Consider the following 19,090-nt stretch of genomic DNA (forward strand, 5'->3'; position numbering starts at 1 on the left):
TCAGAAGAACTGGACAATTCCCCAAAAAGTGAAACATTTGCATGTGGCTTTGAGAGGACCAAATCAGTAAATCACGTCGAAGGATGTGCATATGCATGTGAGCTGGCCTCTGTTTTGTTTTCAATGAATTTTTGAAGAAAACAGAGACGGAAAACACAGCTCTTCGACCCATCGTCTGCAGTAACAACTGCAACCTGCAATACAGCATAATCTATAACACACTTAATTTCACATGCTACCGCTTATCAGAGTGCAAACCACCATTGCATGGCAGTGATCCATTCTTTATCCCAAGACACTGCACCATTACAAAACAAGTAAAGCATTTCTCTAATTCAATTTAGTGCCTTTCTGCAAGGGATTAAAGGCAGCTGTTGAAGATGAAAAGGCAAGTTGTCTTCAACAATAAATATGTGGGAACTGCTTAAGATCAGTTAGAAGAAGTGGAGATACCTTTTGACAGTCCTCTTTCCCAGCTCATCTGCTTCTTACCTTCAAATTAGAGGAAACCAAATTAACTTGTTGTCAAAAACTCTGACGGGTCACGTGGCCCAATAGGGTCTTGAAAAGTCACTGTGTGAACTGAAGTAAACAATTAGATAACAGTGAGACATAACAGTCACGGCTCATTTGAAGTAGAATACATATTTAATTAGAGACACACTTAACCAGACAATTTCACATGTTAAATGTGAACAGGGAGAAAATCAAAATTGTCCTATGGACTGAATAACCAGAAGACAAAGTGTAAATGCTTTACTCAGTGTGCATCACTGATTATAATTTTAAAATGTTCACAAAAACATATTGATGATAATTACTGCTCCTTTCTACCAGGTGCCACATGATGGAGGCAAAAATCCAATGGCTGGCAGTTTCATATTATATTTTATATTATATTATATTATATTCCTATTATACTTGACCACTATTATTACTAACCATTTTACCAGACAACTGGAACCAATTAATTAGTTGAGCGGATGTAACTCGTTAGACCAGATCTCTTCACTCTTTGTCATCCACATGTCTGCCACCTGGATATGTGATTGTAAAACTATGGTATTTCCTTTTGGTTAGTTTTATAATTTCAATAATGCTAACAGCTTTCATAACAGCTTAAACAAACATTATGCAATCATGTTTTAATGAAGAGGAGAGTGAGTAATATAAGGAAAATGCAATGAAGCATAATAGCATGGCATGTGTTACAGATAGAGACATTTCGGAAACCTCTACACATCAATGAAAGCAACATGTCGCAAACAGTAGGCGGCTTCAGCAGGAATGTCTTTGGCACTGATCTCATTAGCATCGAGACGGAGCATCTTCAGCCTGGAGAAGTTTGACATGTCAACAGCACTGCAGAAACTGCTCAGGGAGAACTCTGAAAGAGGAAAGGGGCGAGAAAATAGGTTACTCTCATCTTTTGAGATGTGAAGCAAAAAATGATGTCTTGATGATGTCTGTTCACCACAAGTGTTACCAAACCAAGCTCATTGCTACATATACCTATGCATATTAGTCCGTGCAAACTCCAAAATGTATGACTGTGTCAGAAGGGGCAGATCTTCTCTAAACCTTTCTTTAAATGGAGTCAGTAAAGAGTTATTTTCTGGAGTTTGTCAAAAAAAAAAAAACCTGCATTGTTTTCTGTTGAGAGCTCTAGTGTGAGGATATCTGGTGTTTCGTAAAGTTTCTACCATGACTGAGAGACAGTTCGTGGAAAATTCCTGCTTCAACGGAATAATTTAAATAACTGGTAAACAGTTTGAAAATCTTGCTTTTGCTGTCATCTAGTGGTTGAAATGTTCTCTTTGCTGCATGTGCAGCTCCGATCCCGAACATCACATGCAGGCATTAAATGATTCTTATTTAAAGATTGGGGGAAAAAAATTAAATTTTAGGAAGTTGATAAGCCAAATAAACACATTTGTGGATATATACATACAAGCTGGATGACCGTTTGAATGAAGTTGAGTAATATAGCTAAGAAGCATACAGGATAACTAGCATGAGTCTTTATCAACCAAGCAATGGGAGAGGATTACACCACTGGAGGCATCCTGGAGCATAACAAATTGACTAACAAACCATATTTGGACAAAGCACAGTCCTTTTAAACATTACATCTAAAGTCTTCAAGATTTCTGTATTATCACTCGCTTTATATGCATGAGTGGCATCGTGTGTGTCTCGCTGAGTAAAATCACTAAACTACTGGAGAGCTTACATAAAGTCTTACATAAAGACAGCCTGCAACATTCAGGAAATCAGTTCTGCACTGAGGGTGTATGTAATCACATTACTCTTCTTTGCTTATTTTTAACCTTTTTGTCTTTCTGTGCCCATAAAATATTTCAAGGCATTATCTAATTTAAAGTAATAGAAGTCCTCATACCTTTAATCTTATTGCCTTGCAAGTAAAGGTTCTCCAGGTTCATGCTGACAACAGGAATCTTTTCCAGTTTATTGAAGGACAGGTCAAGCTCGACCAACGTGCTGATATTGAAGACATTGGAAGGAAGTCCTTTATTAGTCAGCTTGTTATGAGCTAAGCGGACAAACTGCAGTTTGGGATACATGGTGAGAAAATCTGCTGGAATGCTTTCTATATTATTAAATTCCAGGTATAGCTGCTGTACCCTCACAGGGAGGTTGTCAGGGATTTTCCTTAGCTTGTTTTTCCTGATATCCAGCATTGTCAGAGACTTGAACCCCTTGAACACACCTCCAACGTCTTCTATGGCATTTGCTTGGAGATGAAGGGTGGTGAGGTTGGTCATCCCCTTGAATGAACTGGCAAGGACTTTTGATATCTTGTTGTGCCCAAGTCGCAGGTCTGTGATTGAAGTGGGCAAGTTAGGAGGCACGTGTGTTAGGTCATTGTGATCCAAGAGGAGCCGATCCAAGTTCTTGAGCTTGCTGAAGACGTTCTTGCCGATTTTGTCTGAGCTGAGCTTGTTGTGAAATAACACAATCCAGACCAAGTCGGTAGCGTTGTCAAACACCCCATCCTGGATGCCTGTGATCTGGTTATGCTGCAGGTAGACATATTTTATATGCGAGGGGACATAGGGAACATGCTGAAGGTTGCGGCTATGACAGTACATGGCTGTGGGGTAGACTGAGGGGCAATTACACTCCAGGGGGCAATTTGCATCCTCAGCCTGCAAACCAGCGTGCCATTGTCGCCTGCGCAGGTGGGACAGCCACTGGATCTGGCTGTAGTGTTGGCCAATACCCAAATCCACTATTCCTATTGTGAGGAGCACCAATGTCCACATGATCATTCTGAAAAACCCAGGAAAAACGGGGAGAAATTATGTAGTTGAAAAGGTAATAATAAGTCTTAACAACACTGATCGTTGTGGAAATGATTGGCAACTAACACTGACTTACGCTGCTGTATTAACTTCAGACAGATCTCATTCTTCCTGCTCCACTTTTTAAATGTAAGGTAGGTGCAGTATACCTACCAGTTGGCCGATCTGAGACGATGCTTCCTCCCTTGCTCACGCTGCCCGTGTGTTTCTCAGAATAAGTGGAAAATGTTGTCGGTATAGAGTAAATCCCCTCTCTCTGAGGCTGTAGCCCCTGTGGCCCCAGCCACTCTGTCTCATTAGTGCACATATATTTTCCACTATCTACACATCAACATATCACCTCCAGCTATGCAAATATCAATACCATGTGTGAACTAGTATGGACATCTGCTTTTTAACAGCCTTGTTTTCCTTTACTGCGTCACGCCTTATCATTAGTACAGCCATGCAGTCTGGCTTGATGTTTACTATTGTGGTGTGGTGGTCATGGAAAAATTGGGGTGGAGGTTATGGTATGGAATTGCACTGTTGCCTTGATAATTAAATTAGCGCCATTATTTCTTGGAAATACTGGAAGAGTTAAGTATAATTTCAAGTACAGTTTTTAAATGGCAGTATGTTTTTGTCTAGTATATACTATGCAGTATGTTTCAACAAAGTATGTCAAACCCTGTCATTTTTTTACTATCTTTGCCTACAAGCACTACTTTTCTCAATTACTGTATTCAAGTGGTGAAGAAAGATAACATGTGTTTTTGCTGGCATCTGCAGACAGAAGTGCATCATTATCAGGCAGCGGATAGATTTCAGAATAGGCCTTTTCATTCATGTCCTCCTCCAAATTGGATGCAGAGTTTCAGGGATTATGTGTGTGTGTGTGTGTGTCTTTCCAGTCTTCTTTCTGCGCCTCTCTGAGACAGTGAGAGGCAATGTGCTGATTTAAGATGGAAGTGGTTCAAGACGTAACATACCTTAACCAAACTCTTAGAAAATAATTTCCCCCAGGGATCAATAAAGTATTCTGATTCTGATTCTGATAGATCTTAGATGAAAGATGAGGGAACCTGAGGATAACAGATGGGAAGCGTTCCAGGAAAGACTTGGAAGATTTTCCCCTTTTTTCTGAAACAACAAGACGCTCTATCCCTAAAGAACTCGTTTTCTAAACTATCAAACTAAGTAGCTACATTTTCTAAGACCCGATGATCAAATATCATTCTGCTAAATCAATTAAAAATGGCTATGCTTCATCACAAAGTACCTCCAAAGTAGAAATATTGGTGAAAGAAATTAAAATCTTTCCAGTAGAACCATGTCCGTGTGAAAACTTTGGCCTTGATCAATCATTGTCACATAAAATCCAGATTTCACTTTAATCTTCTTTATACAACCCAGATTTTTAGATAGTATGAGATAAACAGCTTTGTTTTTTCTCTGTGTATCTTTGAGTACAAAACAAAGACAGTTTGAATTAAAACAGGATTTGAATAAAACCGAAGGTATTTTCTTATAATGTGAACGTCGTGTTTAATCCAAAACATCTGACTCAATGTTAACCGTGGCTTACACTCATGAGTACGTCACACCACACAATAAATGTTCAGCAGACCCATTCTCTGCTTCGTGACCTGACAACAACAGGTAAATATGATACTTCTTATTGTAAATGAATTTCAGTACTGAATACAAATAGTAGGAAGTAAGCATGCTAATTTGAAAATTTCTGAATAAGAATTCTTAAAAGAGTTAGAGGAAGAAAGAGTAGGCAAAGACCGCAGAACAGTTTTTAATTTTCATGTATATATGGACACACTAGTTTTTATACTGAGGGCAGTAAACTGTTGGATGTGGGGGAAGTTCATGTCATTAAGTTTAATCCTAACATAAAATGCTATGGTTCTAACATGGGCATGCTACCATTCCAAACAGTTTAGAGATGCAAGCTGGTTAGCGACCATAACAGTGACTTTGCAGCTATTTTGTTAAATCATGACCAGTGGCGCTGTGGTTGGCATTGTTGCCTACAGCAAGATAGTTCTAGGTCTGCCTGGCTGGGGCCTTTTGCACCCACAAACTCCAAACTCCACACATCTCCATAATAATAGTACAAACTCCAAAAATGTGTGTTAGGTTAATTAGTTATTCTAAATTAGCTGCTGGTGTGAATTCCTGCTCATAGTCCCTTTCGTTGAATGAATATCTGCCAGTTCCTCCGATTGAGCTCTATCACAGATATGACATTTGCGTGAAATCACAAAGCTCATCTAGACTTTTCCATCCCTGGATGTGTGGAGCCCGGAAAGCTTGCTAGCAAAGGTTCCACTCTACATCAGTGAAGTTCTGGTATTTCTCTGCAAGTTTAATCTTATAATGGTGATTAAAACAATCCTTAAACTAAGGTTTGCAAAACACAAACTATGAATAGGGCTTTACATCTGACTTTAATAAATAAATACTTTTAAGTGTTATGTCTAATTTAAAAACTCTTTTTTAATCTTTCAGGTCTTTCAGTTTCAATGCATTTACAGTAAAACTCCATTCACAGTGCTTATATAAATTCAAAAAATAAATGTTAAAAATCTGCATTTGGCTTCAAAATATAAATTTTTTTGTGATTTCCCACAAAACTGCAAAAATAAAACAGTAAACTATTCTCTGATAGGGAGTGTATCAAACTGGCTGAAAATTTGAACCTTATTTCTCAATGACATAACAGGGGTAATCAGAGGCAACCAACAGGCATGAAGTGGCCCAGGGGCCATTCAGTGCTGTGTCTAATTTAAGTCCTACCTTCAATATAAAGAAAACAGAAACAGAACATAGCATGGACATCCCTAAGAAAAGCTGGGGCAGAGCAAAGTTATAATTGCTTTGTCGTTTTATTGGCTCCAGTATTAGTTTTACTTTCTTTTTTTTATAATTTTAATGTGAATAATCTTTTTGTAAAGAGCTAAATATAAGAAGTTCTGTATAGATATTAATGTTGTCTGAGGTTAATTGGGTTGGTACATTTGGCCAAATTAATGAGAACTAAAGCACTTTTTCTCTATATTATTTTTGTTAGTGCACAATATTGTTTAAGTTGTCTTTTTAAAAAAATTTTTTTAGTTACCCATGGTTTAATTATTTTACAAGTTGCTTTACTTTAGTTTTTGTTAAATGCAATAACCTGGGGCGCGGGCATGTTTCCCACTGTGTTGCATTTCCTCTTCTTTTAACAACACTCTTAACAACGCTGTTGGGAACTGAGGAGAGCAACTGCTGTAGTTTCAAAAACATTCTTTGCTTGATATGAGATTCAGCTCCTCAAAGGTTTAAGGCCTACTATGTTATATTACTCATTTCGTCATGCACCGAGTGTTTTCAGTGAGTGAGAAGTCTGGGTTGCAGGCATGTAAGCTAAGCACCTGGAGTCTTTTACAATGGAGCCATGCTGTTGTAGTACGTGCAGAATCTGGTTTGGCATCGTGTTCCTGAAATAAGCACAATCTTCGTTGAAAAATATGTCAGAATACCATCACAGATGTTTGCTTTTGAACTATCCAATATAACAATCATTCCCTCTCATCTTTACCCTGCATAGTGCTGTGTCCATGATTAAAAAAAAAAAACAAAAATTCAAATTTTAATTGGCCAAACCACAGGACCGTTTTCTACTTTGCCTCATTCCATCATAAATGAGCTTGGGCCCAGAGAAGGCGCCAGCATTTCTGGATCTTGTTTATATATATTTTTTTCTTTGCTTGGTACAATTTTAACTTGCATTTGTGGATACTGCCACAAACTATATTTACTGGCAAAGCTTTTCAGAAGTTTATTGTGTCTGTTTTTAATGCAGAGTTCTTTCTCCCGAGGGCCTGTAGATCACGTCCATTCACAACTGGGTTTTGGCCAGGCCATATTTTGTAACTAAGTTAGTTTAAAAAGTAAAGAATTCCTGGAATTCACTAAGAGAAATGCTATTTTAAAATTGCCTAATTATTGGCCTTTCACAAATCTGGGAAACCCTCCCATGTTGACATTTGAAATGCTCAAAAACACTTTCTTCTCTGACTTGTTTCAATTAACCTAATTAGTTCCACAAGGTGTGACCTTTGAGTAATGTATTTACTGCACATTAGTGCAGTAAATACATTTACATTATGGGAAAAATCATTCACAAGTGGATACAATTACGAAAAATCATCTTTTGAATTTACTCAGAAGTTTTTTTTGTTTGTTAATATATAATTTGGTAACTGGGTATGTGGTACAATATTAAGTAATACTATTTCATTTTTACATTCCTCACTGTTTACCAAATCTTCACGTATGCCATGCCCCCCCTTCCCAAGAAATTCTTGTTGTTTGTGGTGGCTCAGGATTTATAGCAGGATGTCAACTATTCATTGGGTCAGTGGCAAAATCCCCCAGCTCCTGCATCCCAGTGTCCTTGTGCAAGACACACCTCAAATATCCATCTGGGTTTATGTGTGTGCAAGACTTTAAAATATGTCTGTGGATGCAATTTGCAGTGTAAAAGCGCAGTCGAGTAAAAAAGGACTAAATACATCGCAGACTATTTATGGACCGCGCAGAACACAGAACATCTGGATAGAAAATTTAATTTACAAGTTCCCACAGTAGATCAGCTGACACTAGTGACATCACAGGTGGGAGTCTTCTTAGGGTTTAGAGTTAGATAACTAACCTCATTAACTTGATTCACCAATATAATGTCTCTTACCCAATAACATATATGTCAATGCAATTACCTTGATTTACTTTACTACAGTTTAAAGCATTAAAAATCAAAATTCAAAAGGAAAGTATTTTTCCCTGCAAATTCTGGTGTTTTTATCCACTTTTGGATATTTTTTTAAGTTCTCTGTTGCGCTAACAACTTTTCGATTTACCAAATTTTTTCAATTGTGTTCTGGCATCAAATTAAAATTGAGAATTTTTACTTTCAATAGTTAAAAATTGTAAATTTAAATAGGCCTTAGTCTCATTATTTGACAGAAATAATGTTTTTATTTACATTTTACAAGACAAAAAAATTTATATAAAATACTACAAGTAAGCTGGAAGCCACTGATTTTAATACACAACATAAAAAAAACCTCAGAGGAAAACAAAGAAATTTCATAGCAAAAGATTGAGTGTATAATAGCGATGTCAAGCATTTCCTACCATATTCCAGCACTATTATCTTTATCTAAAGGTTTACTGTTGTTTTCCTTCATCTACTGCTTCCAATTTCTGCTATGGAGAAAAATTATCTAGAAACTTGAACAGCTTAGTTAGTACCGAATCATTAGCAGTTATTATTTTCCCATAATCAGAGAAAGCGAGCGTGATTAAAGCTATATACTGTACCACCGCTAGGAAACAAAAAAAATCCTTAAAGTAAGAAACATTTTTTCTGGAACAGCTAATAATTTCATATTTAAAGAACATACAGTAATGTTACATAGTAAAAAGATGAATAATAATAAAGCTTAATGGATTTTTACCACAAAGTTTGATCATTTCAAAGACACAATAATAATGTTGTTACAAAAGAACGAAGGTTTATATTAAACTATCAGACTAAAGACTGATACTATAATTTACCTTCCTTAGAGTTAATGAAAACATTTGTTTCTAATACATGTTATTTAGGTAACGGTTGAAAAAATTATTCAGCCTGGATGCTACATGGTTGTGTATTTAGTTTTTATCCTTATTAGGACTGGTTGAGTCTTAATTCGTTGTAATCTTTCACTTACTTCTTGCTGGAGTATCATCATTCACTTTCAAATGCAACCAGTTAAAATACTACACACCATACATGAATTCAGATTTCATTGTTTGGAAATGATTTTCCTAAATAAAAAGCAATAAATGTACTGGAAAAAAATCAGCATTAAAGATGTAGTACTAAATATATACACATGAGTGCCAACACTTACCTTTACCTTCACCCAGGCATCCTGCTCCTAGAACTAGTTTGAACATGCGTTTGAGGGACCTCCACTGACTCCTGCAGGAAACAAAATATTGAATAACTGTTCTCCAGATCTCAAAGACATCTTTTTAAAGCAGCAGTAACATAAACAGATTCAGGCTTACATTAATCCAGGGATGGTTTATGGACTCATTGATGCTAATTGTCTGGGTGGGCTCAGTTTTCATATGGCTGCAATAAGAAATAATCATCATTCAGTGTCCACATGTGTCTCCAACGTCATGCGCCATGTCTGTTTAAGACACAGAGCAACTGCAAATGTGTGTCAGTTTAAGCTTGTACATATTATCAATCGAGGTGAACATCAATATTGTCATATGAGTATGATCTGCATTGCTTTACTTGTTTTGTTTTTTTTGTTGTTTTTTTAAACTGAGGCTACAGAACGGATCATGTGTTTGCACTGCCCATATGGAAAAGAAATAGTAAAAACTTATATGATTTACTCATGAAAGTGGCCACTTCCTTATTACTTTCACATATTGTTTTAGTAAGCATCCAAAACATACAAGTTTCATTATATAATTTTTCAAGGGATCTTATATCTGTTTTCACTCTTGTATGCTTTTCATACAAGTTTCACACAAGACAGATACAAACTTTATAAGATTTATATATATCTTTTCCATATGGGTGGAAAAAGGAAGAATAAAAAAAAGTAAATCAAGTAAGTAATTCACTGAAGTATGAACTAGAGATGGACCGATCCGATATTACGTATGGGTATCGGTCCGATACTGACCTAAATGACTGGATCGGATATCGGAGAAAAATAAAAAATGTAATCCGATCCATTAAATATCACGAAAGCACCTCACAAAACTTGCAACACCCGTAACTCACCTCAGAACGTTAGCACGTGGAGCAGTATGCATCACGTGATAGAGCGGCTGTGGCATGCGGGACCTGTGGTGGTCTGGATAGCATTTGGAGCTTCGCTAGCAACCCGGCATTTCATCTCCGACAAAGTTATCCCCGAGAGAAGTAAAGCAAGTGTGTAAGTCCATCTCTGAATGTTTGTAAAGCATTCCTGCGTTAAGCTTAACGAGCGACTGCCTCTCGCTCTCCGGCTGCTACTTCAATCGTGAAACTGCTTAAATGATCAGCTGATCGGCTTTTCTGTCGCGAGTCCGTCTTTGTTTTTGGCCCACTTTGCACCAGAAAGAGGAAACCAGCGGCTGAACAACAGCAGCACGTTTAAGCTTGATAAGCTGTTGTTAGAATTTATTTAATATTACTTTCTACTCCAGGATCTTTTTCTACGTAGCTGACGCTGGTAACTGTGCAGGGGCGGATCTAGCAAAGTTTAGCCAGGGGGGCCGATAGGGCATTAACTGGGAAAAGGGGGCACAAAGACATACTTTTCTTTCTTATTCTCATTTAAAATGTCTAGCTTTTAATAAATAATTATCTGACACACAAAGTTTTAATTTGATGTAAAATGAATAGATGTCAATTACTGTATATAGTGACTATTAAGTCTAATATATATACCCTAGTAAGCTATAGTACTTTTTCCTTTGGGAAGGTACCATCTGTGCAGTCTGCAATTTTGTTGAAGAAAGATGTTGAATCTATTTAATATTTCTTGAAAAATAATTGATTTCTGTGCATTTTTTTTCACACTGCATCAAATTAAGGTTGATTACGTCGATTAAGCATCATGAGGTGGCGCGTGAGGGGTGGTTCCCTATTTTTTATTTATTTATTTTTGTTGTTGCTGGGAGTTGGAACCCTATTAGTTAGGTTGCTTAATATTTACGCTAAGTACTCTTTAAAATACCAGAATAGGGAGGATGGTGTAGGTTTAAGTTTATTAGATTGATCAGTATTGCTGAACTATGAAATATTTTTTTTGTATACAGGTATAACAGAATAGCTTAAGTTTAAAACAACAACTACACTAGAGTATGAACTTGCAGACTTGCAAAATGCAGCAAGATATTTTAAAAAACAGTTTTGTTGATTAAAAAACACTATATCGGATTCATATCGGTATCGGCAGATATCCAAATTTATGATATCGGTATCGGTATCGGACATAAAAAAGTGGTATCGTGCCATCTCTAGTATGAACTACTTGTTTAAATTTCCAGTCTGCCTTCTTCTCACATTGCTCAGGCACATCAGAGTACTCATATTGTTTATTACAGACCCATCTTTGCATTCCTGTGGCAAAAAAGGGAAACGCGTGTCTGTGAGAAGACAGAGAAAAAAAATCCCTCATGACAAGATGGATCTTATTAGAAGCAACCAGAAAGCTGCAATGCAAAGGCACGTTACTCCATAATAGCAACAATAAAATCACTAAAAATACACAAAGTGACACCCAGACACCATATTTCACAGGAAATGTTGTACTCCACTGTACCAAGAAGGTCTGTAGCCAGCACACACAGTTTTAATTGGACTTATTACTTGGCTGGTGCTTGACATTTACAGTTTTTTCTGATTGCTTAAGCACATTTTTTGTAACTATTGGCTAATTTTGCAAAACTCTACACACAAATAAGAAAACCTGTCACCCAATCATCAAAACATTGTAGTTCTCTTGCAAAAGCAAACACAGCTAGATTAACTCTTCACACCTTCATAAAAATGGTGTTTCCGTATCAAACAGTACACACAAGCCATCATCTCCTAAGCACACAATGCGCCAACTGCACACTGATGGTATGAATACAAAACACATCTGGCTTTTGCTTTCTCTGTGCACAAGATAGGCTATGTCAGTTTGGGCTCATACTTCTGTCATAGATCCATAAGCATAGAGGGATCCAAACTTCAAGTACTGGTGTTTATTCAAACACATCAAAACAAACACAAGTGTTTATTTCCAAGTATAGGATTATTTGCAATCGCCATAATGACTATATGGGTTACTTGGTCTGCAGTGAACATGCTTCCTCTGCCCCCAGCATCTGGTCATCTAGCAATTCTGTAAAGTAACAATTTCAGTATTTTTACATCAATGGTATTGGTGTGTTTCTCATTGGCATATGGCAGTGCTACAAATCTTTGTGCGAAGTGACTGTACTAACCGATTCTCATTTCAAGATGTCCTTATGGTACTTGCTACAGTGTAGCGGCTCGAGTTAGGCTGAACCCGTTGGCCAGCTACCCTCAGGGTCATTCCACGGTTGATTACATGGTCCACTATTGTAGCTCTGATGTCATCAGCAATTCTATTTCTTACTCTTCCTACCCTTCCTCTCCCCCCCTCCTCATCTTCCTCTCCCCCCTCCTCATCTTCCTCTCCCCCCTCCTCATCTTCCTCTTGCTCCTCCTTGTCCTTGTCGTCCTCTTCATCCTACTTCTTCACCTCCACGTCCTCTTCCTCGGCCTCCTCTACTTCTCACTCTTTCTGCTCCCTCCATTGTACTCTGCACACACAGCTTACCTGTATTATAGTGCTTAGGCTGATTGCAAAGTGAACTAATTATCTAAAAAAGTTTAAGCATTCAGAAAAAACTGTAATGACTGCAGCAGGAGGTCATTAAAGCAATATATGAGGGATTTGAAGAAGTTACCAAATGTAATCTCTCATAACCACAGCAAACCCTCTACAGACTGTTAAAGTCTTGAAGCCATTCAGCAAAAACAGTTGACTAGAAGTCCGGCTCAAGTTTTGGGGTTTCGTTAAAAAACAAATTCAAAGTGGGGATTATTTACAAGTCATGCTGTGTCAAGAAAATAGAAGCAGCTTGTTTAATGTCCTTTCACAAAACAATGCCTTGCAGCCACAAATATGTGTATAAGTGAGAATATCCTGGCTGTTTTTGCTTACACGTTACTATGACTAATATCAAAAAGTCTAATCTCTGAGGCAGTCATTCGATTGATTGTGACATTTATCAAAACAGAAGTACATGTTCACAGCTGTAATCAGCCCACAGAGATTACTCAGGAGTGCCGACTAGATGCGTCACGGTTGGTAAAAAAATGTTTGATATAAGCCACACATTTGACGCTGAATCTAAATCCATTTGTCCGAATGGAAAGATCCTCCAGCTCTTGTAATCATTTTCAAAATTACATGTACTTTAGTCTTACTCTCAATACGAGGGGTAAAAGATGACGCTGCCTGTAAAACCAAAAACAGCTTGACAAGGACATCTGGTCTTTTGGAGGCCTACAGCAGGTTTTTTTGGTGGTTGAAAGAGGAAGGAACCGCAATCCCGCATCTGGGTGACAGAATTCAGATAATGAGAAATAATTTAAACATACACTGCTCAATTTTTCCTAAACAAGATGCCTTTTATAAAATCATACTTTTGATGTGCTTCCATACAACAGCGGGAAATAAAGAATTGGCACACAAAAAAAAAAAATCATACAAGCATTCGGCGAAAAACTTTTGTTTGTTTGACAGTAAAGCGTCTGCAATCAGTCTTCTTCAGCGACCATTCACTGCATGTAAACGTACGCTGAGGCTACATATGTAAACAATTGAGCGTTCATTAAATGCAGACGTCTGGAAGAGTTTATTTTCATAACCCACTTCTATGTTTTTTGATTATATTACCTAACCTTAACTGAGTCTTTGACATGCACACTATAATAAATTATAATTTAAACAGCACAGCAATTCAATTAATTGTTTTTTTATTTAATAAAAATGATTTAATATTGAAAGTTTTTCTCAACAGAAAAAAAGAAGTGTAGTTAGAGACCATTCATAACAAAGGTCCTTACATATACAGCCCCATTCTGGGCCCTTGCACATCAGTGATTTCACTAAGGACATCAAACAGAGAGAAAATACTGTATTAAATTTCTGTGACAAATTGATCAGACAGTGTTGATGACGATCAGTAGTGAAGAGAGACATGTTTCCAGCTTTCTGTCTCTAGCAGAAGATCCATTGCTGGATCTTCTGCTAATAGCTTCCGTCTAATAGCTCACTAGTATAAAATAGGAGGGGAGCTATCAACAGTTCCCTGGTTATTGCACTGATTTTGTTTTTCACATTTGTTGACTGCAGTAATTACAGTGACTAGCTGGTTGCCCAGAGGTTGAGTACTTTTTTGGTGATTTCACAGATGTCCTGGTGGGACACAGCAATGACGGTCTGGCTCACACTGATCAGTGATCCTCAAATTTACATCTAATTTTTAAATGCAAACAGATTGCCAAGACATTGCAATCAGTCTGCGATGTCGACATCTCGGGCCTCACTGAGAGAAATGAAAGGAACATGGATTATTACAGAAATATTAAAATGAAACATCAGATTCAGGAGACATTAATGAAAAAAACTAATGTAACTCACTTCACGGTGCCCTGTTGAGTTGAAAACCTTTTACACAGTGAGAATTGCAAACTAGACAAAAAAGGATGGTTGTTTTTTAACCACACAAGTGGCTATTACATTACAACCACAGGGAGGACATACAAACTGAACACAGCTAGGCCCCAAACAAGATTCAAAGCCTTGACCTTCTTGCTGTGCGGCAATGGTGCTAACCACAACACAACCATGGTATCTTTGGGGTGATTAAGAAGATTCAGATTTCAGCTATGATGATCTTTTACTTTAGTATCTGTGTGTCAGAATATGCTGCAATTTACTGATACACTTCCTATAATAAAGGTCACCCAGGTCTTGGGTGTTTGCATAGAAGAAGCACCTGAAAGGGGGTTTCCAGTGCACCACCAGCTCTTTGCAACCACCAAAGGTTTTCTCTAGCAACTACTGATTACCAGAGGATTACTGACCGCACTCTAGACCTGTGCAACTGGGAAAAATTAGTCTCAAGTGTGAATGGGATGGCTGTGTACCGTGGGCATAAGCTTTAAATTATGCTTCCTTCTGGCAAGTCTTCCTAAGCTAACAGGGAGGGGGCAGAGGATCGTGTTACCTGCTCTTGGGTCCGGGGAAACTAGTGCATTAAGTGAAATAAAATAAATTAAAAAGCAGTAAAAGCAGGGTATATTTTTACGTGTTTGTTTTCTCTTTGGCTGGCTGGGTGATGATAAGATTATGGCTGATAATATAAGCAGAGGGACATTTTTCTGGCTGATTCAATCTCAAATCAAACTAATGAAACCGAGCTGTTATCGATTCCACCTGTGTTCTCCGTACTTTTAAAGTAGGGAATTTATAGTCAAAATGTCTATAAATCAAAAACTACAATAGCCGGAAAACATTCCACATTTCCAACACAGTCAGGATCATTAAATGACATCACAACATCAATCTTTTCACGTTCAGCTTTCTTTTAAAACATGAGGTGACCACAGATATTAGGTATTCACCATTCCTATTATATTTTACAAAGCTCTCTTTCTCTTCTTTTTATTATTTTCTGCCCCAAAGTGTGCTGGAAAGTTCAGTATTTATCTCCACTTGTGTGAACAGAGAACATCTGGGTTCAGCACCACATGGACAATTAAATTCATTTTGTAAATTTTCTTTTTGAACACCACCACAGTAGGGCTGCCACGATTAGTCGACTAGTCACGATTACGTCGACTATTAAAATCGTCGATGACTAATTTAATAGTTGACGCGTCGTAAGATCCCAAAAGACGCAGGAATAAGTTGTAGGATTTAAGAGTGTAATAACGCACTGAAACAGAAGATGGCAGCACTGTATGTACAAGGATGCTAGCTGCCCTTAAACCCTGAAGAAGAAGAAACTGTGTCCCAGAATTCATAGCGCGGCCCAGCTCAGTTGTCAACAATGGCGGCAGCTAGTTAGTTTTAATATTACTCTTATTATTCTTTCTGGGTCACAAAATAAACGATTAACATATTTTCAGGCGAGAATGTAGCTGTGTAAACCTCAAATATCTGCTCAGTTTATCAAGACACCACATATTTTCAAAAGCGCTCCGACGTTTTCGGAGATGTCTGATACCCACCGCTAGCTCGATAGCTAGCTGTGGGCAAGGCTCACAAGAGCCCGTGAGAACACCGGACTCCCGGCAAATTGTTTTCAAACCCACCGCCGTCTTCCGCTACTCAGGTTAAACATGATATATAAATACAAGTCACTTAGATAACTTAAAAATTTTATTGTTTGCCTTTTTTTTAGTATTTTATTGGTTCCTGATTAAATCGGTTTGGCTGAGATTAAAGTTAGTTTTTACACAGCTGAATAAACGTCAAGCAGATTAAACTCCATCGAGAACGGATGACAACAGGGCAACTTGCAATACTTGCAAAGTAGATATTTCATTTAAGGGAGGAAACACTACGAATATGCAAAAGCATTTGCTCACAAAACACACGATAACCTTAAATGTCGTGTTTTTAATTCCGCTCCGGACTCGTGAATCTCAACCCAACAGCAGCGGTAACGTTTGCGCGTCCTCTCCCGTTAATGCGGCAGGTAAATAATAAACTAACAGTGCATATTATGTTAGCGCATTCTGCCTTATTACAAAACATGCCATTACTGTGCGTTTAGTGACCATGATGAGAGAGACAGACAGAGTCTAGCTCAGATGCTGGCAGTTCTCGCTGCAGTCTACCGGTAGCATCTCCTTTCAGGCCAGGATAGACGAATGTCACCGAGCAGTGACCAAGTTTGTGGTAAAAGGCTGCCGCAGCAGATGCCCCCGATTTTCGGTAAGTGAATGTGTTTAATTGTAGGAAGGGACATTACTGGATATTCTTGTGTAATTGCCACAGAACAATTTATGTTATACTTTGTTATTGCTACAGAAGAATATTAATTTTATTATTTTACATTTACAATTTTTTTTTCCTGGGGACCCTGTGACACCCCATTGAAGAGCCGTAGGCTGTGGATCTCTTAAGATCTCACTGTTGGGTTTGTAAGGCCATGTTACTCCAAAATTTCTACCTTGTTCAAAGAGAAGATATAAAACAAAGTTCTAAGCTAATCGACCTTAGCGTTCTCCTTTTTTAAAAAAAAAGAATTGATAAGAGAATCGAATCGTTAAACAGAATCGAAAATGGAATCGGAATCGTGAAACTCTTATCAATACCCATCCCTAGCCATCAGAGAAAAAACAAAAACTTTAGGTTTGCCCAAATCAACAGTCTTTTGTGCAGAGGCCAGCTCAGCAACACCAAAGAGCCTGGAAAACCATAGAAGACACTTAAACAGGATAATCACAGAAATTATGTCACCTGATCTCAACTCAGTATAGCATGTTTTCAGTTACTTGAGCTAAAACTGAAGACAGAAACACCCACAAACAGACAGGAGCTGAAACTTGCTACAATAAAAGCTTTAACCCTCTCAGGCTCAAATTAAACTTTTTGTTGCTAATGCACAACCAAGTCCTGCAGTTGTACTTCTGAGTAAAAAAAACCTCATAAAATATGTATGTGGGGTAATCAGGTTGTTAGTTTTTAACTGTTGCAAATCGGCAACGCCTGCCTTGAGAGGATTAAATCACCTTAAATTGTGTTAGTTTTTGTAATTACTTTACTTATCATCTGCTAGTATATGATGGCAAAATTAAAAAAAAAACTCTATAACTGTCCAAATGTCCAAATACTTGTTTACAACAAAACATCATCTTTAGCTCCAATTTAAAAAAAAAAAAAAAAAAAAAGGTAAAATCTTTGCTACATTTCTGTGCAATTTATTGCTCACGGAAGCATTGCATGTGTCTGGCTGTATGCATCAGGTTTTTGAGGAAAACTATTACACTGATGATGTAGAGGTCTCTAAAGCTCATGTATCTAATATCAAATCGCTTGGTGTTACAAGGTTAAACACTGTTTTAAGATGAGGAAGCACATAAAACATAAGACAACCTAGTGAATAAGATGGGTCAGTGCTCTTCTTTCAAAACAAACCCTTGAACATGATACAACAGAGGCTGGACCTCCTGGATAACAGAACTGAGTCTGAGACTTTGAGAAAGCAGTGTAGTGAGTATAAGCTCCCAGAAACCAGAAAATCACAAGTTACAAAAATATATAAATCTCTTCTGATGTCAACAGTTGGCCAACTTTTTGAACTCTGGCCTTTCTCACCTCTAACATGAAATGCTACCTGTCATCCTAAGACTACAGATTACAACAGATACTCTGTAGTTAAGTGCCTTATGAGTGACTAATCAGTTCCAGAAGAATGTGGTAAAGGAACACATGGAGGCGATACCGGTGTTATTGAGATCTTACAGAGGTGTTGGTTTTTCTATGGCCACAATGAATAAAACACAGCTGTTGCCTCATTACCCTAGCATCTACTGTTACAACAGATAAGAATAGCAATGCATACAAGATATTATAATCAAAATCTTTTGCTTAACTAGAAGCTTCTCTTTTATTGAACGTCACTGTGGAAAATTTCTAGCACTTTGCCATTTATTTCCATGGTGAACACCTGAGTTTTTACACTATAATGGTCTATTATTGTGGTGGTATACAGCAGCTAAATTTAAAAAATGTTTTTAAAAAAACTGTACTCAGACATTATTCACTTTGATTTACTTACTTTACTGTATCAAGGTTCAAGGTTCCTTTATTGCCTTTGATGTGTTTAAAAGTCTAGCGGCTCTAGTTTTTTTTTTAACATCTATAACCCCTAAAATCATCTGAAATCAGCACAAAATTTAATCTGTTCAATTTTAAAACCATAACCTGACAATTTTAGTTTTTGATTTTGTGTGTACTTTTCTGTGTTGTTAAAAAATGGTTCATTTTATGTTATTCTGCTTTTGAATGACATTTATTTTATCCAGCCTGAAGTATTTTCAACCACACTAACATCCATGAAAAGCGCTACCCAAAACGATTTACTCTGATTTACTCTTACTACTTACTAGCTACTATCAATAAAAACAT

The 19,090-nt window shown here is 37.5% G+C and overlaps 2 protein-coding genes across 6 annotated transcripts in view; one reads left to right on the forward strand and one right to left on the reverse strand.

The window, feature by feature from the left end:
• Positions 1-743: 743 nt before the first annotated feature.
• fmodb (fibromodulin b) lies at positions 744-10,719 on the reverse strand. 4 transcript variants are annotated; one of them, XM_085393763.1, is made up of 6 exons: positions 10,159-10,719; positions 9,420-9,486; positions 9,260-9,330; positions 6,734-6,799; positions 2,402-3,294; positions 746-1,387 (listed from the first exon to the last, which is right to left on the reverse strand). In XM_085393763.1, the coding sequence occupies exons 4-6, from the start codon at positions 6,790-6,792 to the stop codon at positions 1,236-1,238; spliced, it is 1,104 nt and encodes a 367-aa protein (XP_085249889.1). In that variant the 5' UTR covers positions 6,793-6,799; positions 9,260-9,330; positions 9,420-9,486; positions 10,159-10,719; the 3' UTR covers positions 746-1,235. The 4 variants fall into 4 exon arrangements, with proteins under 4 accessions (XP_085249890.1, XP_085249887.1, XP_085249888.1 ...); XM_085393764.1 differs by lacking the exon at positions 6,734-6,799 and having other exon boundaries at positions 744-1,387; XM_085393761.1 differs by having other exon boundaries at positions 745-1,387; positions 6,734-9,330.
• eif2d (eukaryotic translation initiation factor 2D) overlaps positions 10,170-19,090 on the forward strand; it is a 67,289-nt gene continuing 58,368 nt past the window's right edge. For both annotated transcript variants that reach the window (XM_085393758.1, XM_085393760.1), the window contains exon 1: positions 10,170-10,312. In XM_085393758.1, the coding sequence (XP_085249884.1) occupies positions 10,185-10,312 (128 nt within the window). In that variant the 5' untranslated portion in view covers positions 10,170-10,184. The remainder of the gene's footprint in view (positions 10,313-19,090) is intronic.

Source organism: Rhamphochromis longiceps, linkage group LG20 (assembly GCF_057381845.1).
Source record: "Rhamphochromis longiceps isolate RC_006_pf linkage group LG20, R_longiceps_female_GT1.1, whole genome shotgun sequence".
Lineage (NCBI taxonomy): Eukaryota > Metazoa > Chordata > Actinopteri > Cichliformes > Cichlidae > Rhamphochromis > Rhamphochromis longiceps.

What these genes read in the sequence shown, in the direction of transcription:
- fmodb (XM_085393761.1), bottom strand. Translation starts at nt 6,792, where the DNA reads ATGCCAAACCAGATTCTGCACGTACTACAACAGCATGGCTCCATTGTA. An exon ending in TCCATTGTAAAAGACTCCAG is followed by an intron (nt 3,295 to 6,733) that starts GTGCTTAGCTTA and finishes TGGGTTTTTCAG; the next exon opens with AATGATCATGTGGACATTGG. An exon ending in GCAAGGCAATAAGATTAAAG is followed by an intron (nt 1,388 to 2,401) that starts GTATGAGGACTT and finishes TTCCTCTTTCAG; the next exon opens with AGTTCTCCCTGAGCAGTTTC.